General features: G+C 43.8%; 4 protein-coding genes across 6 annotated transcripts; 1 reads left to right on the top strand and 3 right to left on the bottom strand.

Moving 5' to 3' along the window:
• Positions 1–19,988, top strand: LOC6730852 (ABC transporter G family member 21). 3 transcript variants are annotated; one of them, XM_016179083.3, is made up of 9 exons: positions 1–386; positions 1,188–2,409; positions 16,444–16,653; positions 16,990–17,401; positions 17,466–17,721; positions 17,785–18,423; positions 18,486–18,642; positions 18,704–18,970; positions 19,032–19,988. In XM_016179083.3, the coding sequence occupies exons 2-9, from the start codon at positions 1,508–1,510 to the stop codon at positions 19,225–19,227; spliced, it is 3,039 nt and encodes a 1,012-aa protein (XP_016023270.1). In that variant the 5' UTR covers positions 1–386; positions 1,188–1,507; the 3' UTR covers positions 19,228–19,988. The 3 variants fall into 3 exon arrangements, with proteins under 3 accessions (XP_016023270.1, XP_044778604.1, XP_016023272.1); XM_044922669.1 differs by lacking the exon at positions 1–386 and adding an exon at positions 586–795; XM_016179085.3 differs by lacking the exons at positions 1–386; positions 1,188–2,409 and having other exon boundaries at positions 16,496–16,636.
• A 69-nt stretch (positions 19,989–20,057) lies between these two features.
• On the bottom strand, positions 20,058–21,990 carry LOC120284233 (facilitated trehalose transporter Tret1). The gene is made up of 6 exons (XM_039291010.2): positions 21,861–21,990; positions 21,566–21,795; positions 21,376–21,506; positions 20,852–21,198; positions 20,384–20,796; positions 20,058–20,316 (listed from the first exon to the last, which is right to left on the bottom strand). Exons 1-6 carry the CDS (start codon positions 21,937–21,939, stop codon positions 20,116–20,118), a joined length of 1,401 nt encoding a protein of 466 aa, XP_039146944.1. The 5' UTR covers positions 21,940–21,990; the 3' UTR covers positions 20,058–20,115.
• On the bottom strand, positions 21,973–23,936 carry LOC6730850 (facilitated trehalose transporter Tret1). Its single transcript, XM_039291009.2, has 6 exons — positions 23,795–23,936; positions 23,504–23,733; positions 23,307–23,437; positions 22,909–23,240; positions 22,437–22,849; positions 21,973–22,369 (listed from the first exon to the last, which is right to left on the bottom strand). Exons 1-6 carry the CDS (start codon positions 23,922–23,924, stop codon positions 22,169–22,171), a joined length of 1,437 nt encoding a protein of 478 aa, XP_039146943.1. The 5' UTR covers positions 23,925–23,936; the 3' UTR covers positions 21,973–22,168.
• Positions 23,937–25,188: 1,252 nt separating this feature from the next.
• LOC6730849 (facilitated trehalose transporter Tret1) lies at positions 25,189–27,079 on the bottom strand. Its single transcript, XM_002077977.4, has 6 exons — positions 26,938–27,079; positions 26,643–26,872; positions 26,455–26,585; positions 26,063–26,400; positions 25,594–26,006; positions 25,189–25,524 (listed from the first exon to the last, which is right to left on the bottom strand). The coding sequence occupies exons 1-6, from the start codon at positions 27,005–27,007 to the stop codon at positions 25,324–25,326; spliced, it is 1,383 nt and encodes a 460-aa protein (XP_002078013.1). The 5' UTR covers positions 27,008–27,079; the 3' UTR covers positions 25,189–25,323.

The following is a 27,079-nucleotide window of genomic DNA, read 5'->3' as shown; positions in this document are numbered from 1 at the left end:
GCGTTTAGCTTTAACGGTCCGCGATCAGTTCAGTACGTTCAGATCAACGGGCGCCGTTGGATGTTTTCTTCAATGCTGAAGCGCGCCGAACTCGCGTTGTGTGGAAAAGCGGAATAGCTCTCTGTTTTTCGTCGTGTTTCTACGTTACTTTACTTTTCGTTCGATCTGTCCGTGTTTCGTTTCGGCTTTATAAATCGAGTAATTCCCCATCCAAAAATTAACACGCGTGTTATCAAAAATGTTTACAAGAAACCTACATATGTTCAATAAGTAAACCGAAAAAAAAGGCAAAGAAATCATTTAAATTGCAAAAAAAGTGCTGACGATTTTTAATATCAAATTCGAAAAAGCAACAAAGAATTTTATTACCTTCCTTCGCTTTTTGGGTGCGTTGTTATTGCAATTACTGCATTTACCTTATATTATATGTTATTCAAACACACTGAAATCGCTAAAAACGAAAACTGACGTTTTGCTCTGGCGCTTTGTTTCGCGCGGGCTAATTGACAAATATAACAAAAATCGCCAGGCGTCTCCACTTCTCTCTGATTCTCCCCGATTCTCCCCAATTCTCACCGATATTCAGCGATTCCTTTTCATTATCTTTTTCTGTGCCGGTGGCAGTGCATATAGGAAATTATCGGAAAAGTTCTGAAGCCAAAAAGTTGCGTAGATCTGAGTTTTTGAGGAGATTCCTCGAAGTCGAGGCAAACATTTTGAAGTTTAAATAAATTATTAAAATTGCAGAACTTTTTTTCGCATTTAGTGAAGCTTGAAATGAAGTGAATAGTTTCGGTGAGATCTGGCGAGCATCTAAATTCAGTGAATAACGAATATATTACATGAATAACGCGTGAATAATCAGCCCTGCAACTTGAATAAGCAACAAATTCCTAGTAACAATGAATTATAAATTGAATGCAATTCACTGGGATTGTGCAGCAAACTTTTGCAAACCAACAAATTGTGCTCATAATAATAAAATCATTACTTTGTTTCCCCCTGCTTGCCTGACTTTTTAACTACTTTCCGACAACATTGTCGAAAATGTAAATAAGTTTGTGTATTCAATACCCAGCCGGAGTAATCATTTAATCTCTTAAATCTTAAAATTATATCACAACTTGTTTCACTTGGCTTACATATTAATTATACCTGTACTCTTCTCTGCTCTTACTATATTACAGTCGGCCACAACTCGGGAAAAGAAAAGAAAAAGGAGGCAAGCCAGACAAGCCAGGGAATTATGAAATTTTAAAGAAATCCCCAAAAACCCAAGTTCCCAGAGCCGCAAAATATGTTTAATGCATTAAAATAAACGAAACGAAACGAAACGTGTTTAAGGCGAGTGCAGGCAGAAGACGAGCAAAAAGTTGTATACGCATATACACATAGATATATTTAAACAAGATTTACATTTAAAATCCCCCAATACACACGTACGTATATTTAAACTGTGGCGGCAACACCAACAACATCCAGCTAAAGCGTTCACAAAAAGGTGATAATGATTATTTCCAAGGATCTTTTCATATTTGGCGAACAAATTTTTGCAACAATCATACCAGAAGGTGGAGCCGCGACGCTGGCAACCCAGCAGCAACATCAGCAGCAGCATCAGCAGCAGCATCAGCAGCAGCATCAGCAGTCGCATCAGCAGCCGCATCAGCAGTCGCAGCAGCAGCAACAACAGCCGGCAATTATAAATTCAACAACGACGACGGCCACTTCGTTGGTAATAAACTCGACAGCAGGAGCAGCTGAACAAGTTGTAGAGGAGTCATTAAAAGTAGCAGCAGCAACAACACTACCAGCTAAACAGGAAACAGTTGCAGTTGCTGCCGCCTGTGTTGCTCCTGGCAAATTGGCAAAAATTCAGAAAATTCCAAAGGAACCCGAGGAGCTCAAAGCCAAGAAAAAGGCAAAGTGTGAGGCAGCAGCAGCAGCAGCAGCAGCGGCGGCGACTCATTACGAAAAAATGCCAATGAATTTGATGATCGTGGAAAGTGTTGAGGCAGTCGATATGGGATCATCGGACAATGACAACGAGGCAACGGAGCAGGTACCGTTGGTGAGTGCCAGCCGTCGCAATCTGGCCAAAATAGTGGCCGACTGCCGCCTCCAGATCGAAGTGGAGCCGGCAACATCGGCAGTGGCAGCGGCAGCAGCAGCAGCGGCAAGCGTTGCATCCCCGCCTGCAACATCGGATGCGGCAGCAGCGACATCGGTGGCCAGCAGCGACTCCTCTGCCTCATCATCAGCATCTTCGACGTCGTCGTCGTCATCTTCCAGCTCAACGTCCTCAGAATTTACGCACACATCACAGACAACGATACCAAGTACGGATAATCTAACGTCATCCAATGGCCTGGCCAATATGGGCAAAAGCATTTTAGTTGATGCCAAAAGGTGAGTGTTCAATCAGCGTTGACCCAATTTCCGAGCCAAGCTCGTACCTACATAAATTCAGGTGTGTGTGTGTTATGTTTTGTTTTTTTTTTTTTTTTATCCGCACTGATTGCATGCAGAGTTCCTCTTAATAAGGAGGGGAAAGTGGAGGCAATCCAAGGGTAAATCAGGATTTTTCCAAAAAAAAAAAAAACAGTTCTCCGGGTGAATTTGTGGCGTTTCCAACCGGTTGCATTCGGTTGACAGTGAGTTGCAGCTCGTTTTGTACAGTTCGAGCGAGAGCAAATTACTCCTACTCTTGGAAACTATGTTCTTCTACTATTGGAGCTCGATAGCGAATCTATGTACCATTGGATTGGATCGGTTCATACTGAATCGATGCTGAGAAGTGCAGCTGTCAAGTTTGCTTTCAAAGTCAGTCATCAATTGCAATATACTTTTGGCTGAACAGCTTTAGCCAGCCTTAGAATTTCAATTACATGAAACAGTGTGTCTTTCGTTATCAGATTTTTAGCAGGCAGTGTAGACCCGCACACTTTTGCGGTATTAATTGATTGCCCATCGGCTCGAAAACTCGTTCTAGAACTGAAGCTTCCTGCCACTAACTAGGGTATCACTCAGCTCGTTGGGGATATCCCCTTCGGTAAATCCGAAAGACACGACATATCTGCTTAATTACATCTTGCAGGCTGAGTGGGGGACACCAACCCCTTCGTCAGATGAAGTACAAAAGGGGGTCAAAGTGGGGATACACGCACTCACAGGGAAAACTGACCGAAAAGGTTCGAAAAACAGAAAAATTCATGGACTTTCGCATTGAAAAGTAACTACAAAGCGAGCTGAGTTCTCTGCAAGGATCAGGTTTTTGGCTTGGAGCAGCCTTTGTGGCCACTTCCCATCTTTGTTGCATTTAAGGGGGACCTGCACACGCACACACACACACGGTTACAGTGCATCCTGCATTTTTTATGGTGACCCACAAGTTTTTCATCAGCGCCAGCAGCTGTTGCGTTTATTTCTCTGAATATTTGCACATTGGGCATTTTGTGCAGGTCTCCTTTGTTCGGTGGAAAAGCCAGGCTAAAGTTAGTAAGCCAACATAGTAAAACCATTCGATTAGTGCGAAATGCTTCCGCTTAAAAACTCATCAAGCATTCCTGCTCGGTATGAATTAAAAATGTGCAATCTAAATAACGAAAATAATTCGTTTCCCTTTTATATTTCGCGGAAATAAATGCAATTAACCCAAAATCCGTTGCCCAATTGTTTGTTGTTTGCCCTTTGCTGGTGGCCAAAAGTTTGTCTGCAATGCAAATACGCTGCGAAAATCAACATAATAATTGCCATTTGGCCAGAGCTTGCGAAAATCCACGAGGGTGGTGTTTAAACCGAAGTTAAGTTAAGTTTAAGTTTCCAGCTTAATTCGTTTGTCACTCCGGCCGACTGACTGACAGACTTTGGGTTAATGCCGAGATCGAGATTCGCACAAGTCTCGATTATGTGTTGGCAAATTAAGTAAATTAAATTACAATGAGAACATTGTTGGGTCGCTCGATGGCTGTCGAGTGCTGGCTTCATTATGTGCATTTAACATAAATTTTCAATTATTATGCGATTCAGAGTGCACTCGAAGTGGAGGTGCGATTATTCTGTGTCTCAGTTTCTCGGTTTCTCGATTTCTCAGTTTCTCGGTTTGTGCCCCCCCAATTCGAGAATGCAGATCCGAGATCTGTCCCTGCTTTGCTTCTTTAGCCGAAGACCAATTTAAATGCATTTTATTTTCTGCATCTTTTTTTCTGGTGGCACGTTTTATTTTCGCCGAGACTCTTGCGATTATTACAGAGTGTTGCTTTTGCTCTTGTCGCAATTTGGCCTGAAATTGGTTCACAGTTGACCCAGTTTTTGTTGCCACAACAGCTTCAGAGCAGCCACAAAAAGGAAAATAAATAAAAAAAAAAAGGTAGAGGATGGCTGCTCGATTTGGTGGCAGCCAACGTGCGAGCCAAATAACAACATGTTGCACATTGAGACGGCAACAAGGCAACCAAAGGATCATTCAAAATTATACACTCGAAGCCTAATTGGCGATTTATTGGTTAACAATAGTAAATAAAACTATTTCAAATGATTTCTCTTCAATTACTGGCCTGCATTCTGTACTTTATCTGTAAAATTTTTCTCATAAATTCATACATTCTCAAAAGTGTCTTGGGTTTCTGAAAGTTCTTTTAAGCCATATGTGGGTTGCATGAGAAATCAGAGCACAGATTTGTTTAGAATATTTTAGGAAAATTTCAGACGATAAACACACGAGAAACCAAGTTTTCCCAAAATCCAAACCAATTGATGTGGTTCTAAGTTCCATTACGGTTTGTTGAACTTTGTCGAACACAAACAATTGAATTCCCATTCCCAAATCTGTTTTCCAACTTTGTTTTTATTTTGCTTATGCTTCTCGCAAGTTTTATTGAAAATTATTTTCGAAGTGGAGTGGAGCAAATAACCTAACACAAACAAATGGGCTCTTGAAGTTTTCGGACACTCGATTGTGGGGGTTTAAAGGGTCATTCGTTTTGATTTTAGTCGTAAAATCAAGTTTCATGCTGTAATACGAAACTTTTACTCCAGATGACAAAGATTCTTTTCCACTTAAAGAATATATGGTATTTGAAAAATATGATATGTTTTCTATTCTATTTCTACGAAATCTTTCTCTTGGCGAATTAGAACCTCTCAGGATCAGAGCTGGCAAACTTTTGGCAATCCAAGCCGCATTTTAATGGTTGGCCAAACCGGTTATTGGAACTCGTATGTAGGTCAAGTTTTAATATGATAACACACACATAAATACGGGGAGAAATCTAAAGGCGCGTCAAATGCAGGCAAACTCCAAATGGCGCAGTTGCTAAATTTGGGTTGGGTTTGATTTCTTCGGAGGAACGCTAGATGCGAATCCAAGTCCGAATCCCATGCCTTGTTGTTTTGGGTAGCTCGAAAGGATTGAGGGCTAGATCAGAATGGTCGTAATGGGCCAGGTAGGTAGATGGTGTGCAGCTGCCTGTCGAAATGGGCACAACCCATCACAAAAGATCTTCCCCGAATTTTTGGGGGGCGCCTCCCATGAGCATCCTGCCCAAGCTAGATATCTGATATCTATTGTTTGAACTTTGCCTATTCCAGGTATTTGCATGTGAAAGGCTTTGTTCTATGATAAACCAATGTTGTGCAACTTGAAATTGGCGGAGTTTGCTTAAAAGGAGGGGAGTTGGAAAATGCGCAACTTTTTCAGGGTTGTCACATTGTTTTTTTTTTTTAATTCAAAAGACAATAAATTATAGAGTACTAAGAAAGCTATATGTTGTTCCAAGTCCAGCGAATTTCCATAGTGTTACCATTAAGTACTTTCAAAACGTGGGCGTCCAGATGCATTTGTTTCCGAGTTGTGATCTAGAAAATCTGCCAACTAGACGTGACAAAACAAATTGCCAGACGACCGAAAACAGGAAAACGCATGGCGCAATGCAGGGCAAAAGAATCAGGCAAAAAAATGAAAAACAGAGCTGAGCAAATAAGGCAGAAAAATTGCAATTTATTATAATTTAATCTAGAATAGGAAATTAAATAGAGTCGCAGCTGGGTGCCTCCGTTTTCCCCCCGAGTCTAGGCGCAGTTCTCAGTTCTGTTCGGTACTGCTGCATACATTGTGGGCTGTTTGCCCTGTTTGGGTTTTATCTACCGTTAGGCGAGCAGTGTCAATAAAACGCTGCGTGAAAGAGACGGGACTACACCGCAAGAGAGAGACGGCGCGAAGCGGGGGCGATGATGACTGACGGATCTGTGGGGGGAAAGGGGAGGTCTCTGGGATCGAGAATGGCAATGGGAATCGCAGTGGGAGTAGAAGTGGGTGGGAGCAGGGGAAGGAGGAGGAGAAGAAGAAGGAGAAAGAGGAGCAGCCCTGGGGGTGGCCAGAAAGAGAGCGGAGTGCGATGGGCAGAAAGAGAGGGGTGCAGTCGCTGCAATGGAGGCCAACGTCGCTCTTTGACAACTGTCACTGTCACAGTCACAGTCACTGAAACCGAAGACCAACTGAGGCGATGCCCTGCACACTGGTTCCAGATCAATTGAAAAGTGCTTTCAAATATGTGCGTGTAATCAAAAACACACTTTTAAATTTATTTAAACGTTTGGTTTGCAGCTGTTGAAAGGTATAAATGCATGCAATTTTTCTAAGTCATTAGAGTTTTTAAACTTTTTAAGCGACTGCGAGTCACTGTTCCCTTTACGATGCCTGCGGTTGGAAGTTGCATATGTTGTGGCCTTTTTATTGTTGTTGTCAACGCCACTGCTGTTCCTCGGCAAACGAATAAAAATGTATTCAAAAATAAATTATTGTCATTGCCATTGTGGCCGATTGGTGTTGTTGTTGTAAATTAGTTTAAATTGCGGTTGCAGCGCTCTTTTTATCTGGCGTTATATTATTATTGCCGGCTTTCAAGAGCTCAAATTATAGTTGTTATAGTTGTCGAGTGCATTCACTTCTATGCCAGAGATTTGATGACCTTTACAAGTTCATGCCGAATGAACGTTCTTGAACCCACCGCCGTTAGCTGATTTATTTGGCTGCCAGTTTTTGCACCGGCCCACCTGGCGTATGAGTGCTTTTTTTCCAATTTTCACAGCGGGTGAAAAATCATTGGCTTTATTTTTAGACACATGTTGCTTTTAATTGCAGTTGTGTGAAGTGCATTGGAGTATAAAGTGTCGACAAAAAGCGATTTAATTGAAGTACCAGGATTCTTATTTGTTTTGTTTCTTTGGGGAAATAAAATTTGTTAGTGTGCAAGAGCTTTTTGCTATTTTTTTATGTTATGAATAAACGAGTAAAATCGCACATTAACTTATTTAAGTCGCAAAATAAAAATGCACGTCGCGTTGACTAACTTTGTAATTCAAATCGTATAAACAGTTTCCAAGTTTTTCCTGCCCATAAAAATTGGCGTTTCGGACATTTGATAATTGCCGCGCCAAAGCGAAGCGTTTGGAAACTGCAAACTGTTGCATAACACGCACATAAAACATTTTGTCTAACTATCCTTTTGGCCCGGCCAACAGCATTAAATCATAAAAAATCTCAAATAAAAATCAGACATAGCAATAAAATGCCAAATGCATTTTGCCAGACGCCGGAGTCATAAAACAAATTGCTATGGCTCACTTTTTTTCACCGGCTCACTCTGAATTCGTTTTGTCTAATGACATTAGGCCAGAATAAATAACTAACAAAAAACAGAAAATGAAACTGAGGCAAGAGAAGTGCATTTAAGGCTCCCCAGCATAAAGTCGCACTAAAACAAACAATTTATTTGATGTTTCATTCGTTTGGCTATCGTTGCTTGCACAACGCTCGTACAAAATTCAAAAAATAACAATATAAAACATTTCAATTTATGCTTACTGTTTACATATCTTTTTATTGCAGTTAAGAGTGAAAAGCTGTAAAAGTTGGCAAGAACTATTACCAAAACGTAAAAGTTCCTCCCAGTTTTGCTTAGTGGCATTGCGTGCCTGGCCAGAAAAGAACTCTTGGCCAAATAATGGAGGAAAAGCCAAAAACCACTTAAACCTTCTCTTTTCGTTCCTTCCCCCTCCGAGTTGCGAGCTGCCATCTGTGAGATCCGTTGCCATGGGGCCCGGGTGCCCCATAGAGGATTTCGTGAAACCCATAGACCTACATTTTAAACAAATTGCCCCCCCCAGCGTGCCGTCTCTTTCACTCGCACGCTGCGTGTGCGCGATGCGATCAAGAATTTGAGAATTTCAGAATTTCTCGGGTTCTTTCGCTTTTAAGCCGTTTGGGCTCTTTCTTTTATTTTCGGTGGTCGTGTTGACTTCCAAGAAGCGCCTGCATTAAACCCGGCCCAATGATAATCAACTTAATGATGATGAAGCAGAAGATGCCCAGAGATCCCAGAGTCAGTCAGTCAGTCAGTCAGTCAGTGTGTCTCTTTCCTCTCGAATTCTTCCGAAGCCGCTTCTTGCAGCATCTGCAGGCCACTTCTTCTAATCGTGTCTTCTCGTTTCTGCAGCATCATCACATTGTTTGAGTACCCTCGCTGAGGGTATCCAAGCTTAGCTCTCTTATAAGATTCTCCTATAAGAAGAATCTACAATATTAGATCATTCAGCTTAAAAGATTGATTTTAGTTACTACTGCTTACTCTTTTCTCAGTTTCATAGAGTATTTCGTTGTGGTTTAGACCTCGCGTTTGCTTTATTGTTATTTTTTTGTGGCCATCTGAAGACTGCGTCATCGCAGCAGCAACAACAACCAGCGAGTGGAGATCGTGTGTTGTGCGTCTCGCTCGAGCCTCGGCATCCGTCTCGCTTCCGCCTGCGGCAGTGGGTCTTCACTTTCGCCAATTCTGAGCTCCACTTGCAGGTTCAATGGCCGCTGCCGCTGCCGCTGCCTGCGTCGACGTTGGGCGCCATTCGCACGTTTCATTTGTGCTGCTTCTTCTTTGGCGATATGGTTGTTGTTTAGCGCTTCTCGCCTCTTCTCTATGCCCCCCCCCCCCCCCCAATGCCCCTCCGTGCCCCATCACTTGTTTGTTTGCTTGTTTGTTTGTTTTTCGCCTTCGCTGTGCCCTGCAACTTGTGGTTTGTTTGTGTTTACGTTGTTGCATTTCATTTCGCATCGTTTCATTCTATTTCGCTTATTCTCCTTTCCAAGCACACCCCCCCCCCCCCCCACCCCCCTCTAACTTCCTCACTCTTCTTTTCGCTTATTCATCGCATTTTCCATTGCGCTCTTAATCCTCTTCTTGGCCAGGCTATTTGCCATTATTCAGGCGTCTTTATTGACACCAGACAACAACGATCGAGGAATTTGTATATACTGCAACCAGGATTTCTGCTTCTGATGATACTGCACTTTTTCCCCTGTTAGTCATCGCTTATTTTAAGAGCTATCAAAACCAAAACTAAAAATGTTTGTTCCATTAAATTTCTCAAATGTTGTTAACTCTTAAATGCAGCCTTAATTTGCAACTGCATTCGTTACAACCGCCATTGTAAATTCGCAAATTATTTAGATTACAAGCCAAACTTCCCTGCTCATATACACACATTGCATATGGTAACTTAGTAAGCTGAAATTTCCGACAACTGGGTGAAGTCATTAAGTCGGCTTGTAGCATATAATTTTAACAACCACGCCCAAAAATTACGGAATGAAAAGGGCGGATGGGGGGCGTGCCGAATCGCACTGTAATTTGGCTATTTACCGCAAATGGGCGAGCGAAACGAGCTCAACGACTTTAATAACTGGCATTAATATCATATTTGGAACGGAAAAAAACCCGCAATGTTTAAAAATTTAAACTGGGATTACTTAAAATGTAGAGGGATTTTCTACGGCCTTGTTTATTTAAAGAATTGTAATCCAAGCCAATATTTACTAATTGAAAATCCATTTTGGCCTTACCACGCTAAGCAAGCTGATTATAATTAGTGAAGGAAAGTTTGACAAGACAATTTGGGGCCAGCAAAGTTCAATGCTCACTTAATTGTCTGGCTCGCAGTCGAAAATTGGCCCAAATTGGATTGCGATGCTCGGCTGTCAAATGCAGATACTATATAGTACAGATATGTCTTTGAGATACACTTCTGACAGCTGCAAGGCCACGAAAAGTATACAATATTTATGGTGGAAGCAGCTGAATTTGCACATGGTGTGTACAAAGTTGCAGATACTTTAGACTTTTCTCCGCCTTTCGCCGGGTGCATTGTTTACGACATTTCGCTGCCTCATTTTCCGCACTCAAAGAGATTTTTGTGTCGGCATTTTCCCCAGTTTCACTCGGTTTTCTTTTTCTCAAATTGCGTTTGGTGTGGGTTGTGTCGTCAGTTGATTATCGCCTTCCACATTTGTCTGTTCTGCTGCATACAATTACCATCTTTTTTTCGACTTCCCATAGGTAAATTGCTGGCAAATAGCTCCGAGAAAAATATGCAGTTGACAAATCATATTTTAAGTGCTTTCGATGGAAGAGGAAGTAATGCAGTGAGTGGTTAATTAAAACTTGCCTCATTAGTTGCGCTTTTCCAATATTAATCCTTTAATCATCAGTTAATCTTGACTCTGCTCTTAACTGATTGGTAAATTCACAGAAACGGCGATTTACCTGATTTTTTAATGCGACACAATATTCTTTTAACGAGCCTATTGGTTTTAATTGGTTGAGGCAAACCGATGTTGACTTTTCAGCTTTTTATTTCCCTTTCGGCAACGGCAATGCCAACCAAAATCGCACTCAACTGCATGTTCAATATTTGAGCAACTAATTCACACCATTAGTTTTTGTGCCTGGTTTTAACTACGTCTATATATATTGGCGTCTTAACTGTTAAATGAGGTGATGCAACTGCCGGTACAAATCGGTCGGTTTGTCGGGCGGGCGGACAGGTGTGGATCGGATAGGAATTCTCAGGTGATTGCGTTGACCCAATTGCAGTGACACTTTCAGCTAATAAATTGCATTTAGTATTTTCTTTCACTTTGCGGCTGCTTTCTTGTGACATTTTTTTGGTTGTCTTTTTCTCGCCATGCAATTTCAACAGCATTTTTATAATTTTTACATAGTTCATAAAGTTTCTTGAAGCATCGAGAGAAAGTGCGTGAGCCAGAGCTGCAGAAAAAACGGCAAAGAAAGAAACACTAGAAACTGTGTCAATTAATATGCTAAATTATACACATACCCAGATCTCTGCCAGCCTGATCGGGTGACCGAACGGGCGAGGTGGTGAGCTGCTGAGCTGGTGGAATGGTGAGCTGGTGGACTGGTGAGGAGGTGACGCCCCAGATGGATGCCAATCAATTGCCAACTAGGAAGCATAATTCCCAGCTCAGCTAATTACCACACAATGACGTGAAAGTTCGTGAAACCGCAGTGGATGAGGCTGCGGAGGCAGCCCAAGCCCAAGCCGAAAGAAGAAAGCGCTTTCTTGTTTCGTTTGCCATATATCTCGCTTGAAAAGTCACGACACAGCCGCCATTTCATCTGCGTTTTGAATCTTTATTGCAACTTGAACCAGCGGCTGGCTGCGACGCTCGAAAACACTCATTCGCTAGCTGGCAAACAAAAAGCGAACACATGTCGTATGCGCGATATTCGCTTCCTGCCCCCAAGTGGCATCAGATAAATAGCACCCACCCATCCCCCGGCCATCACCCAACAATCCCCCTCTCGAAGTCAAGTGGCGTGCAACAAGTGCCACTTGACTCGACTCGACTCGACATCGTCTGCCCCTCTTTGGCATAAGCCACCCTGCCCCCCACCACCTCTTTTGCAATAGCTTTGACCCCACATTTCACTGACGGCGCCCGGAAAGTTACGTAACTATGCACCCAGATCGTTGGGTGGGCTTAAAGGTTAGCTGGGCATGTGTGTACATCAGCTACCAGTCCTTAGAGAAGCCCCATTTAACTGCAATGCAGTGTATTCTGAGGCATTTCACCGGGAGGGGGATTTTATTGACACCAGTTTAGTCTGTGTCAGATGCATTGAAAGTACAATAAAAAATGCTGAATAAGAAACTGTAGCATACCTCTGGGAGTCGTGATCCTTTAGTATTCTAGGATGTGCGATAAGTGCAATTGCTTTAAGCCGACGCCAGAAAAGTTGGTCAACTCTGAAAGTAGTTTGGTTTAGTTGGGGTTCTGCTTTCTATCGCGATCATGATTTCCCCCCTCCCTGCTTCACGACCACCTTTCCAATTCAATTAAACGAGTCGAAAAATAAATAAATAACCGAGAAGCTGAAACACCCACATGGCATGGCGGAGAAAGAGAGGGAGAGAACTTTGGGAAACTGGTATTCGCGCGGATACTTGATATCAATATGCATGATATGCATGCATAAATTACGTATACGACATGTTGTTCTGCCGGCAGTCGCCGATCTTGCCACTCTCTTTCGGTTGACCTGCATTTCCCCGATTGCCGATTCCAGTCCCGACTCAAAGAAACCCGAACCGAAAAGCCTTGGCACATTTGTCAAATGTGCAAAACAAAAATCGCACACAAATGCCCAGCACATTTAAATAGTTTCCCCGGTCGCAGTGGAAGGCCACAAATTAAGCCGGCAATAAATAACAAATCAAAAAGAAATGATCAAGGAAAAGATCTAAAAAAAATACATTCGAAGACGACCCGCATCAAGCACGCAACAAAAAAAAAAAAATACTGGCAAAAGAATTGGGTCAGTAACACGCAAAAAAGCCGAAGAAAATAAAACCAGTCAGTGAAGAGGAAGGAGCAGGCACACAAAGAACGAAGCAAATAAAAATTCAATTGAGCATGGTCATAGCTACGAAACAAAACTCATATAAATTGGGCAAAATAAAAATTAAAATAAAACAATGACAGTGACGCGACAATCAGGAATTTCAGCCAAATGTTTTAGGAAGTTCAATGAAAGCAGAGCGACGCAAAAAGCACGACAAAGATTTAATTAAAAGCAGAACATCAAATAAATTGCACAAATTCGGTGACCCAATTTTTTTAAATCACTTTGTTTTCTATTCATCTATTTATATTGAAATTATGAATTCACCAAAACACAAAAAACAAACAAAATAAAAAGCATAACAAAGGCACAGGCAAAGTCAATGAACTCTTCAAGCCCTTGCACAGTTGGGTTCACAAAAATAGGAGCTTTTGGTGGCAAGCTTGAAAAAATGTATAAAAACTTGCACTACATCTTAAAAAGTTATATTATTTTTGAAATTTATCAGCTAGTACATAATTTTATAACATTTTTTATACTTTGAATTGAGCTGTACAAAGTGCGATTTTTTATATAAACGATAACAGCGATCATCTGTTTTATTTGGCAACTTGTTTAATATCGGTCAATGTATTCACAAATACAATGGGCAACAAAACCCATATTAAAAACAGCAAAAAACGAGATAAGAATTTCAAAAATTTTTCTTTTGATTGCGTGCTACACACGCACGCACACACACACGTGCACGTAGTGAGATCTGTATGCAATGCCAAACTTTCACGTAATTTTTGCGGTGCCTCCATCCTGCTCTTTCTCCACCTTTCTCCCTCTTTCTGTGCATGTGTGTGAATTATATTATTTTGTTTTGTTGCTGTTGCTGCTTTATTTTGGCGTCTGTTTTGCTTGTTGTAAAAGTCAATAACCTTTTCGCGTATTCAAGAAGCCAGTTCCAGTTCCTCGAGGAGAGTTCCCCCAAGAAAGCGACGCCAAAAGACCAAGATTTAGTTTTTTCTCTTGTCTTGCTGGCCTTAATCAAGAGCCAAAAAAAGCAAATAAGTAAGGAAATACGAAATGGCATCATAGCCGCGGGTTAGGTAAATTGTTAGCCGGTTACTTGGTCAGTAAGCTAGCTCGCTTGGCCCGCAGAGGAGGTCACGGCGGCTAATTACGTAAATAATCGAGTCTGGGGAAACTTTGAGGAAGTCGCTGTGGGGCTAATGTCTTTGCCAGACTTTTGGGAAGAGTGCTCCGGAAACTAGTAGTTCGCCATGAGATTATATTTGATTAGCTAAGTACTTGGGTGTGTGCATCAATGGGTTTACTAGCTGCCATCGAATTCGCTGGCACTTATTGGTGTCCAAAGTATGCTAACTATCTGAAAGGATAATGCTTTCACAGCAAGTTCCTTATACCTATTAAGTTTGAGTTTCCTTAACTTCTTAAACTTCTCGTCCCATTTCGAGATAGAATTTGTGTCTGCCAGTCGCCTCGTCGTATTTGAGCACAAAGGAATATTAGTTCAATGCCTGCGACCTTGTGAAAACTTAAAGACGCTGCATTCAACTTGTTCCAGTTAAAAGTATCTTTTACAAAAGGTAGAGTTCTCCCAAGCCAATAGGAGGGTCTGATGGACTACGTGATCTTCGGCACATTACCCAACTAAAAGAAAGTTTGGTTGTTAGTTGAAGAAGCCAGCACACTTTGCACACTTTTCCAGACACATCGACAGTTTCTCCCCCGCAATGCGAGCATTTGGCTCGTGTGAAATGACCCCGAGTGTAGGGTCACGTGTCATGCCAGCTGAGCCACAAAATTGTTGCTCTGTGCATAGGTCGCATTTTTCTGGAAATGGTGTCATGCGAAAAGTGCACAAGAAGGGGGTCAGTAGTTCGAAGAAGCTGATACTGAGCTCAGCTTAGTGGGAAGTCGACGCACCATCCTCTTCTGGCAGCGTTTTAGTTTTGGAAAGTTGCTTCCGAGGTTTCTTTCGTGGGGCGAAAGTATTCGGTTTCCCAGAAACGAATCCAAACAAGCAGCAGAGCCAATTAACTTCGAAATAAAGCTAAAATATATATTTTCTGAATGCTGTGCCAAAATTAATTTATTCTGTGCAAGTCTGTAAGTTCGTAAGATCTAACAAGAACAGAAATGGTAAACGAAATTACTTTTAAGTTTCAAAATTCCAATTCCTGGTAAGGCTTTTCGGAAGGGTTTTCTATTGTATCTGTATCAAAAGTTCGATTTCGGAACATTCATTCAATAGATAATTGGATTGAGGACCTCTATGTCTTTTGCTGGCTATCCGACCCGGACATTGGCTATTGTAATAAACTGTGGAACGAGGGAACCTGGGGAACTTGGGTAATGCTGATGGCAGGCAGAAAAAGCACATAAAAATAAAATGTATTCATCAGATACTTTGCATGCAGCCTGTGCGAGTGCGTGCGCTGGCTGCGTTGGTGTGCGTGGGTATCTGTGAGTGCTGGCTTTGTTTGTCGTTGTTGTCTGCTGACTGCATTGACCCCCACTCGGGCCCCCCTATAGCCGTCCCTTTCCCTCTGCGCGTCACCGACACCGGCACCGCCACCGCCCCCGCCCCCCTGTACCGCCTCGTCCGTCTCGCTCGCACTCACGCTGCGTGTGTGGTTCAATGCACTCGACCGGACTCTCTATTTACTTTCGGCGCCTACCGGAGTCGATCGGCGGAAATTTACATTTCTGTATAATTTGTAAATGAAATTTGCTGCTCTTGGTCGAATAATTTGATGCTGATGGAGGGCCGCGATGATATAGATCCAGAAATAGATGTTATAACTATAACGGCGTTATCTACGGTCTATTCATAAGGCTGAGGGCCCATCAGCCAGTCGAGTGAAATATTTAAATAAATTTGATAGGTACACAAGAACAGGGTAGAATCCAGCGTACAAGAGGCTATTGACTCCGTCTTGGTATCTGCCTGTGTGTGTGCGTTGTATCTGTGTGCGTGTGTTGTATCTGTGTAGTGGGAGTAAAGTCGAAACATTGACCGAGAGTCGGGCGACGGAAGAAAGCCAGTAAGATTTTCCGACTTCATGATACTCCACTTCAAAAGCACTCAAATTGTATTTGCTTGGGCCATTAAAAAACCAAGCTGAGAGATACACTGGAAAAAAAACTAGACAACCAAGACAGCTAGATAAGAAGATAGGATATATGAAATGGATAGATAAGTCAGATTCCGAAACCGCATATGCCCAACTCATTCCGAATACAGGGTATCGGCAGAGAATTACGAGCACGCACAGCTCCATTTTCCATTTTCCATTTCCCTGCCGATCAGCTCGCTCTCTTAAGCTCCATGTGTGTGCGTTGGTGTGCGGCTGTGTGTGTGTGCGTTCGAGTGAGTGATAATGCGACCGCCACACATGCGAACGTGATATCGGCGATAACAGTTGACAGTGGGAACAAGAGCGGTACCGAGTAACTGTATTGTACTGCCATATCCCCCGACTTTTGTCGCACTGATTTTACTTTTGCCTGCCCGCGGGGACATTGACTTGCGTTTTGTTTTGTTTCGCACGAGCATCAACAAAAGGTTTGTGGCGTTCTGTTCCACAGCATGATAATACACACAAAATAATAAGTATGAAAAGTGGAATGATAAGGGCTGGCAGAGATGAAGGGAGTCTGTCGAGGAAATATACCCAAGCAATTTGAAGCTCTGTAACTCAGAAAGCACTATAATATTTATTTCTTTTTGCAGTAACACCCCAGCTTCCTTGTCTTACCACTTTGAGAAGTCTGCGGCGGCGAACCAGCAGAAGCAGCATCACAACATAAACATCTGCAACAGCCACCACCCACATCACCACCCCCAGAATCAGCCCCAGCACAGTTTGCAGCTGACCTTCCAGAACCTGAACGTTTTGCACAACGAACGCCAAATACTTTCCGATGTGAGTGGATTCGTCAGGTAACAAGATCAACGGAACAAGAGCACTCAAAAGCACGAATAATTCATTGAATGCTGTGCTGCCAACTTCACTTGTGCGCTTTCAAGCTTTAACAAAAGAATAACAACCCCCCATCACAGATACAGATGGCAGTATTTTAATGAATTGAACTGAACAACGTACGAATGAAATTTGAATAATCTACAAATGGATTTCAGCTGTGAGCTGCAATATATGAAGGCAAAATTGTAATTGCATTTTTAAAGCAAGTGAAAATGTTGGCAGCATATGCATTACCCAAAAGCCCGTAACGAATAATCCAAGCTGTGTGTACTTTTCCATCCTCTCTTTTGTAGTCCCTGCGAGGTCCTGGCCATCATGGGTCCTTCGGGCAGCGGGAAGACCACTCTGCTGGACTGCCTCAGTGGCCAGCGGCACATTGACAGCGGCAGTGTGTTTCTCAACCGTGAGCCCCTGACCAAAAAGTGGCGCCGAAGGATCGGCTATGTCCTGCAGGAGGAGATCTTCTTCCCGCAACTGACGCTCCGCGAAACGGTGGTCTATACGGCGCTGCTGCGACTGCCGGAATCAATGCCGCGGGCGGAGAAGATGCGCCAAGTGGACCACATACTGGAGGCCCTGGAATTGGGATGCTGTCAGCAGACCAAGTTCGGGGACTACCTCAACCGTGGACTCTCCGGTGGCGAGAAGAAGCGGGCGAACATCGCCTGTGAACTGCTGACCAATCCGCTGCTCATGCTCCTGGATGTAAGTTGCTAGCTTACCTTTTAAAGTGCAGATTCAATGATTTGGTTTGCTTGTCCCCCGGCAGGAACCTACTTCTGGGCTGGACAGCCACTCGGCCATTTCGCTGATGAAGGTCCTGAAGCGGTACGCCCAGCTGGAGCAGAAGACCATCGTGATCAGCGTGCACCAGCCTTCGTCCCAGATGTTCCACATGTTCGACAAGCTACTGCTTCTCCACCAAGGACGCACTGCTTACTTTGGGGATGTGCAAAACATCTACCGCCACTTCGAGGACATCGGGGTCACCATCAAGCCGCACTACAATCCCGCCGATTTTGTGTGTAAGTACTGAAATAGTACTGAATTATTTAAAACGAGATTTAATATTTTCCTTCACTTTCCAGTGGAGCAACTGAAATCGCATCCGGATATCCGCGAGAAGCTCTTCATAGCCGCCAAGGAATCGCACGGCAACTATCTGAACCGCAACTGCATCACGAGTAGCCACCATAACCAGGTCAGCGTTTCGGGTGCGAAGGGCAAGAAGCAAGCGGATAGCATCCTGATCGACGACATCATAAATAACTATTACAATCACCGCTCCAACCGGCACCATCACCAGTACGAGAACCTGCACCACACGAGCAACGGCTGCCGGGTGGAGGAGGACGAGGAGGCGGCCCAGCACCTGGTGTGGTGTGCCGCGGACTCGCAGTCCAACTTCAGTTCCTGCGCCTCCAGCGATTGTCATTCCTATAGTGCTGGCAGTGGGCCAGGACATTCGGCGGATGACGACTGGCTGTCCTATCCCACCAGCTTCCACACCCAGTTCCGCGTCCTCTCGAGCCGCAATTTCCGGGAGGCTAAGCCGCGCATGCTGTCCAAGCTGAATTGGTTCCAGACCATCGGACTGGCTCTGATGGCCGGTGCCATTTGGTTTCAGCTGCCCAGAACCGAGGAGTTCCTGCACGACCTCCAGGGATGGATGTTCTTCTCGCAGACCTACTGGATGCTCTTCGCCCTCTTCGGGGCCCTTAATTCATGTGAGTCTGGATGGGATTGCGAACGGAAATCATTGTCCCTTATTGATCTTTGTACTTTTCAGTCCCCTCGGAGCGCGAGGTGGTGAGCAAGGAACGTCGCTCTGGGGCCTACCGACTATCCGCCTATTATTTGGCCAAAATGTGTGCCGAGTTGCCCTTGGTGATCACTTTGCCCACGGTCTACCTCATGATCAGCTACCCCATGTTGGGCTGCACCAGGTGAGCATGGTCTTTTGAGCAACTAGGAACTACATAGCTCATGCTTAATTCACTTTTCCAGCTTAAAGCTGTTCTTCCTGATGCTCATCTTCCTGCTGATCAACACGATCGTGGCCCAGAGCGTGGGCTTCTTCATCGGAGCCTGCTGCATGGACATGAACGTGAGCATCACCCTGAGTGCCCTGTACACGCTGGCCACCCAGCTGTTCGGCGGATATCTGTCTTCGCGCATTCCGGAAGGGCTCAGCTGGATCCGGTACACCTCCATGATCCACTACGCCTACCAGAACATGCAGATTCTCGAGTTTCGCGAGGGGGCGGCTATTGGGTAAGCCAATCCTAATTGGCTAATTAACTATAATTAATGAATATTTTGATATGTCTTTCAGTTGTGGCTCGCCCAGTAGCTACGAGATTTGCAAACAGCAATCAACCGAATTCATTCCATACGAGGAAATACTCAAAGCCCAAAACTCGACATCACCGCTCTGGCTAAACACGCTGATCCTGATGATGTTCTTACTGGTATTCCGGTGCCTGGGATACGCGGTGTTGCGCTTCCTGCGATGCCCCAAAAAGACGTGATATCTATATATGTATATATCCATATCCATATCTATATCTATTTTGAGCAGACATCGAACCAGTGATACGTAATTAGAGTAGTGCCCACCATTGCTAAGCCGCTACAACTGAACAAACTTGCTAAATTGCGCCAATTTTGTGATTCAATTACTTTCAAGCCACACCATGTATGTTTAGCTATTACTGCGAGTATAACTACCATTATCCTTACACCTACTATTATAGTTTAAACGTGGTCTGCGGTAGGGCAGTGCGAAAGAACTGTTTCGTAAACGTTTATCTTTGTTTTGTTTTACGCATTTTAATTGTTGGCCGTTTATGTTATTAATCGCTATTTTGCCGCTGAAACACAAGAGAGAGAGAGAAGGTGGAGTGCCCAACTTTAATTGTTTTAATGTACGTTTTAAAAGCCCCAAGAAATATTGCTGCAGGCTGCCCTATTTCCACACCACCCGCGCACACATATATACAATATTGTATGTTTATAATGAAATGCTAGTAATTTTGTAGAATATTGCAAACTTTTTTTCGCTTGGGAAAAAACACTGTGATTTAGTATGCTAGTTTTTTAATTAGTTTTAAATGGGCAGCATTAGTGGATTGTGCTCGTCCGATGAATTGTATAGCCAACTATGTAATTAAAAAATGAAAATAGATTAGCATCAGAATGTTTGAGCCTACGGCATAAATCGTATTTTGTTTATATTATCTAATTATATGTAACTAAACTTATTTAAATATACATGAAAATGTAAACTGAACACCTGAAAGCTAATTTAAATGAAACTGTTTCCGTGTGAGTAATGTCGACAAATGGATGGTACAAACGATTTGTTTAATCAGTTGAATGTTTTTATTGAAATATTATTTTCACACTCATTCACGTGCTCAGTCATCCAACATGGACTTGCCCTTCGTTTCCTTCATGAAGTACGTGAAGTAAAGGAAACTGAGTGCTGTGACACCTGCACACGACCACATGGTGGCCGAAATGCCCCACTGCTTCATGCAGATCGGGAATATGTTCAGCATGACGAACACAAAGCTGCTGCAAACCACAATTGCCATTGAGGCGGCCTTGGCACGAATCTACATCAAATACGATTGCAATGAATCTTTAGTATATTAATTTAAACCTTATGGCTTTTGAACGTACCTTGACCGGAAACATTTCCACGAGGCTGACAAAGAAGCATCCCACCAGGCCGATGTTGCCCAGAAAGATGTCCATGGACATGAGCAGCAGGGGTATCCAGCTGTACTCACCGACATCGTGACTCTCGGCATATTTGGTAAAGAATCCAAAGGCCGTCAGGCTAATGGCCACTCCGGCCGTGGAGACCAGCATGAGTAGCTTTCGTCCGCAGATGTCGCACAGCAAAGTGGTCACATAGGTGCCCAGGATTTGGACGGCTCCAATGATGATGGTGCACGTATCGGGGTCCATTGTGCTGCCCGAGTTGGCGAATATGTCCGACATGTAGTTGACCATGGTGAAAAGTCCGCTGAACTGATTAGCATTTAAAAGCACCAGAGCAGGTCCATAGGCCTTCAAAGCAGGTCGAGAGTCTAGCCGAATAACAAACATTATATTAAAGCTATAATAGTATATTTATAAACTCACAAAAGTCCTTGAAAGTAACGGCATCCTGGAGGGGATCCCCTTTGGCCAGGGCTATCTTCATGATCTCAAACTCCTCCATGGCTCTATTCTGATCGTGAATATTATCAGAGTCCTTGATGTTCTTATAGTAGCGGAACGATCTCTCGGCGGCCGAGTATTTGCCAATCCTTATGAGATGCATGGGTGATTCCTTAATGAACAGCAACACGGAAATGAGGTAGCACAGGGGCAGTATCAGCACCATAAACGGAATCGAGTAGTACGGCAAGTGGGTGCCCATGATATAGCCCACCAGGACGCCCACATTGACCGATAGCATAACCATGGCAGAGAAGGTTCCTCTGATGCTGTGGGGAAAGTAAACCGATTTATGATGCTATGAGTAAGTGCTAACATGTGATAAACACTTTGAGTAACTCCATTTCAGCACTTTTTCTGTAGTGACGTTCCCAGGTTCATTCTAATCTTTTGCCAGCGAGCTATCGTGACAATCCCCTGGCGACAGCCATAAATTATCCACTTACTTGGCATCTGCGATTTCACTGAGGAAAATGGGATGAACAATGTACATGCCGCCGCCACAGATGCCAGCCAAAAGTCTTCCCACGTAAAGGTACTCCACACTCTGGGCAAAGTAGACCAGGATCCACAGGCACTAAAAGCACACACATTATCAGCATTTGCAATACCCTTTGTTCGATTTTGACAAATTACCGAATGTGGAATGGCAATTAACAGCAGACACCTCTTGCTGCCCAGGCGCCCCAGCAGGCACCCAATCAGTATATTGCCAGTCACCGAGCCCATGCCCAGCATGGAGCCCACCCAGGAGATCTCGAACTCGGACTTCACCTCGAAACCCACGGGCGAGTCGGACTGAAGTTTCCTCAGCGTGGGGGATAGCCATCCGATGCCGATGCCGTGTGAAATGGATATGACATTAACTGGATAAAGTCCGAAATAAATGTCATTCACTGTGAGTCCTTGACGGTGAGAAAGGAATACTTACTCAGCAGCGTGGTTAGCAGCTGATATCGATTCCTGCGATTAAGCAGGCAGTTCGGCCTTTGAAATAAGCGCATCAGCATTTTGTACCCGAAAATTCGATTGTCCACTTCACATATGAATAAGAATATCACCCCGATCTTTATTCAGTCTACCTCTGGCCACGTATCTCTGACCACTAAAAGGGTTTTCCGCTGAGGAGTCGGCTTAAGTATCCGGCTGGTATCCTCTGACCGTAAAGATAACTACTGGCTTAGGCTAATCGGACAGGTGCTACAAGTGTGATAACCCATTATCTTTCCAGTAAACAAACTAAGCCTCCAGTAGCGATTTTCCGTTGGTCTCCTCCAGAAAGAAGCAGAAGTAGAGAAACGAGAGGAACGTAATTCCACTACAGCACCACATGGTAACCGAGGTGCCCCAAACAGCCATACAGATGGGAAAGATTTTCAGTGTGAGGAACACTGTACTGCTTAGGATCACCACAAAGGTGGAGACGCCCACAGATCGAATCTGAAAAAATAAACAATAGCATTTAGTGGTTTAGAGCACATTTTTGGGAAAAGTAAACCAAAGTTACCTTGGCCGGAAAGAGCTCGACGAGCACCACAAATAGGCATCCCACCAAGCCGATGTTGCAAAGGAATACGAAGCAGGATAAGATCACAAGGGGTAACCAGTCCACCGCGGAGAGATTAGCCGTCTTTGCGAAGAAGGTGAAGGTGCCGAAGGCAGTTAGGCAAAGGGAGGCCCCCAAGGTGGAGGTCAGCATGAGTATCCTCCTTCCGTACTTATCGCACAGCAGAGTGGTCACGTAGTTGCCCACGATCTGGAGCACTCCGATGACGATGGTGCACATGCCCAGATTCAGAGTGGTGTAGGATGCGGCAAAGACATCCGCCAAGTAGGTGGTCACACAAAAACTGGCACTGAATTGATTGCTAATGAGCAGGACAGCGGCAGAGGCGTAGGCCTTGAATGCAGGTTTGGTAACTAAGGATTGATGAAAGGATTGAAATCGATATATGAAATGGGATGCCTCATCTACTCACTGAAATCCCTGTAGTCGAAGGACTTGGCCTTCTCTGTCTGCTCCTTAATAAGGAGATACTTCATCTCCTCGAACTCGTCCTCAGCTTTGATGTCATCTTTCCTGATGTTTTTGTAGAACATGAACGACCTCTTGGCCGCTTCGAATTTGCCCTTGCGAACTAGGTGATGTGGGGTCTCCGGAATGAGGAAGTTGCAGATAAAATAACAGACGGGCAGGGCGATGATGAACGGGGGAGACGTGAAGTAATCCACTCTCGTGGACACTATATAGCCCGCCAAAACACCCGTGTTAACCGATAGTAAGATAATGGAACCTAGGCGACCGCGAACACTGCAAAGATTTATGGGCAATTAGTTAATCATAGTATACTTCAGCACACATCACTTTGAGACTCACTTGGTGTCAGCGATTTCGCTTATGAAGGTCGGGAGGACGACGTAGCAGGCGCCACCAGTTACGCCGGCCATCAGTCGTCCGATGTACAGGAACTCCACACTCTGGACGAAGTAAACCAGGCACCAGAAGGTCTAGTAGGATTCCAGGGAATACGAGAGTGGTGAAATAGTTGCGCCAATAATGCCGACTCATCTTACCGTATAGGGAATCGCGATGAAGAAAAGGACCATCTTACGACCTATGCGATCCATGAGTAGTCCAGCGATCAGATTGCCCATTACACTACCAATGCCCACGAGCGATCCGATCCAGGACACCTGGCTCACGAGAACGGGGAAATCAAGAGGCGACTCATCGGTCTGCAGGTCCCTCATCACCGGCGACATCCAACCCACGCCCAGGCCATGGGAGAAGGTAGCTATGTTCACTGCGGAGTATAATGATCTTGAATCTGGAATCATGCAGCTCTGCAGCATTTGGTTCCTTACGCAGCAGGGTGACCAGAAACTGGTGGCGATTCCTGCGTCCCAATAGACAATTCGGATTGGCGAAGACCGAGGCTAAGCGCAATTTGAACGTCATGGTCGAGATGCTTTCTCCAGACTGAACGAGATTCATCTACGCTCTCAACTTCCCCTTAAATATTTCGTGACCGGTTTATCTAAACCTGATAAGCCAATGACTTTTATGACGCCTGCCATGAGCGAATACACTCGAAAAGACTTTCTATCATAGATATTTTTCTATTTTTTTCATTTTGTAATGCAAATATTCTGGAATACATATAAGTGTCTTTTAGGTTGGAATAAAAATAGAAGAAACTCCTAGTCTTACAATGACTGCATTTGTTTTTTTTTTGAATCAAAAGGATTATTTGACTTTGCGAATTTTTCCTTGGGAGTGAGATAATGCGGAGTCTCCAGAAACAGGAAATTCCCAATAATGTAACAAACCGGAATGGTAATAACAGTCGGTGGCTTCCAATGGTAGCTAAAATTAGAGGAGACTGGGTAACCCATAAGGACTCCAGTGCCAACTGTAAGCATGAAGGCTTATTCTTATCAATTCTTACATTCACTGACTTGTTATCAGCCGTCTTCTTAAGAAAAGTTAAAAGGAAAAAGACAAAGCACATGAAGAACTTCACGCACGTAACGAAGTAAGTCGTGCACCAAATCATCTAGATTACGTCGAATTCCATGATGAAATAGTTTGACACAGCATCTTTTAACTTATCTTGCCATGTAAGTGAAGGCAGCATCAAACACAACCAAACATGCCCAAAACAATTCACATCCAAGGATATTATCCAGGATACGTCCATCACAAGTACCGAACCGTGGTAAAAGGTTAAGTTACTCACTGATTAAAAGATAGTTCTTAATTTGATGTCTGAAAGACAATAACACCGTCTAGTCAGATAATCCCGAAGAGTCTACATAAATAAAGACAGTCATAAGCCTACACATTTTCTCTTGGGGTTCTAGAGCTTGTTTTTCAAGAGAATTTTGTTTTAGTTGAAGATATTTTGAGTTGTAACACTTGAATATATCTTACGAAACATATGAATCCCTGCGGAGGCGGAAATCTCCTGAGAACCTACCATATAGCATTAACATCTGGAATATCATGTTCATAAATAATGACATTAACACAAAAGGCAGCACTTTCATCGTTTACACAACTTAACTCATAATTTTCATGGGAATCGCAAATTAATGTTTGCTTTTCGATGGCTCAAACAAACCAATGCAAATTTTAAACCAGAATTGTGTATTTTTTTGTTTCGTGCATATTGCACATTATTTTTAGCAAATACTAAAAAATGAATCCAGTGTAAAATTTTCCTTTTAAATTTATTTATTACAATTTCTATTACATTATACAAATAAATGCAAAAATTGCACACGCTGTGTTAATTAATTACAAATAAACAACCTGCATTCACAAATCAAGCATGTGACTTTGCAGTTGGTTTTGAAGGAGCTGAAGCCTTCAGATGAAATTCAGCTACTTGCTAATCCTCAATCATAGACTTTCCTTTGGTTTCCTGCAGGAACAGCCAGAAGTAGAAGAACGTAAGTAGTGCAGAGGCAGCGGAGAACCACATGGTATAGGATATGCCCCAGTAGTGCAGCATCAGGGGAAACAGCTTCAGGGTTCCAAAGACGAGTAAACTCAAGAAAATCACAGACAGCGAGGTGGCTAGGGAGCGAATCTGCGAGGATGAAACACACAGATAAAGTATCTGAATGTGATACTCATTTAAATATATCTTTAAACGTACCTTTACTGGAAAAAGTTCCACCAGCACCAGGAAAAAGATTCCAATTAGTCCAATATTGGCCACGTAACAAATGATAATCATCAGCACCAAAGGCAGCCAATTGAAATCGCTGAGATCATAGATTTTGGCCAAGTAGGTAAAGCAACCGAAGGCAATGCAGCCTATTCCCACTCCCATAGTGGAGATCAACATCAGAACCCTCCTACCCACGATGTCCACCAATATGGTCGAGGTATAGACGCCAACGATCTGGACTAATCCTATGATAATGGTGGCCGTATTAACGTCCACAACCGAGCCGGATGCTTTGAATATGTCCGACATATAGTTGATGAAGCTGAAAACCCCACTGAACTGGTAGCCCAAGCTGAGGACAATGGAGGCGGCAAATCCTTTCAGAGCGGGCTTGGTCGCTGCAATGAGGTAATGGGATTTAATGGGTTCCATTCGTTGTCATAATCTTACTCACTAAGGTCCTTGTAACTGAGTGGCGTGGCATTCCGTGTCTGCTGAGACAAAACCGCTGTGCGCAGCTCCTCGAAGTTGACCTTTGAGATTTGCTCGCAAATTGCACTCCGCTGATTCCTGTAGTATCTGAACGATTTCTCTGCAGCAGCCAGCTGGCTCTTCTTCAGCAGATACGGGGCTGTTTCGGGCAACATTATATTGGCTATAAAGTAGGCAACGGGCAAGATAATGGCCAAGAAGGGTACGACATGATAGGCCAGATAAGTGCTTAGAATGTAGCCAGCCAGTATTCCCAAATCGACGGATAGCATCACCATCGAAGTCAGAGCCCCTCGAATGCTGGAAACTCGACGGCTTAGATTAGATTGGTGGGTGCTTGTGTGCTGAACTCACTTGCTATCGGCTACTTCGCTAATGAAAATCGGAACCACCAAGTATCCTGCTCCGCCGGTAAATCCGCACAGGAATCTCGCTGCGTACAGGTAGTACACATTGGAGGCGCAGTAGATCAAAATCCAGATACACTAGAATGTTGGATACTCCTTTAATCAACTAACGACCAATTAGGCTCATTTACCCACCGCATATGGCCCGGCCATGAGGTAAAGGCAGATCTTCCTGCCTGCTCTCTCAATCAGCAGGGCTATGGTCAGGTTTCCGCACAGGCTGCCCAGTCCCAGCATCGAGCCCAGCCAGGAAATCTCGGCGAGATTCACTTCGAAGTCCAGCGGCGAATCGGGCGTTTGAATTTTGGTCAGAGTCGGCGAGAGCCAACCCACGCCCACTCCATGTCCGAAAGTAATAATGTTAACTGCCGACAAGGACCATTATGAACTGCAATTGGTAAGGGAAAAAGAGGAAGGGAGGGAGCCTCACCTATTACCGTGGCCAAAAGCTGATACCGGGTTTTGTGCTGCAGCAGGGAGTTCTCAAAAAACGTGGCCATTCTAGATTCTAGCCGTTTGAATGTCAATCTCACGCCAGAGTTGCGCCACAAATGCGATAGCGTGTATTTCTT

Source organism: Drosophila simulans, chromosome 2L (assembly GCF_016746395.2).
Source record: "Drosophila simulans strain w501 chromosome 2L, Prin_Dsim_3.1, whole genome shotgun sequence".
In the NCBI taxonomy this organism is placed as follows: domain Eukaryota; kingdom Metazoa; phylum Arthropoda; class Insecta; order Diptera; family Drosophilidae; genus Drosophila; species Drosophila simulans.
Note: the sequence above shows the minus strand (reverse complement) of the source record. Positions and strands in the feature narration are given on the sequence as shown.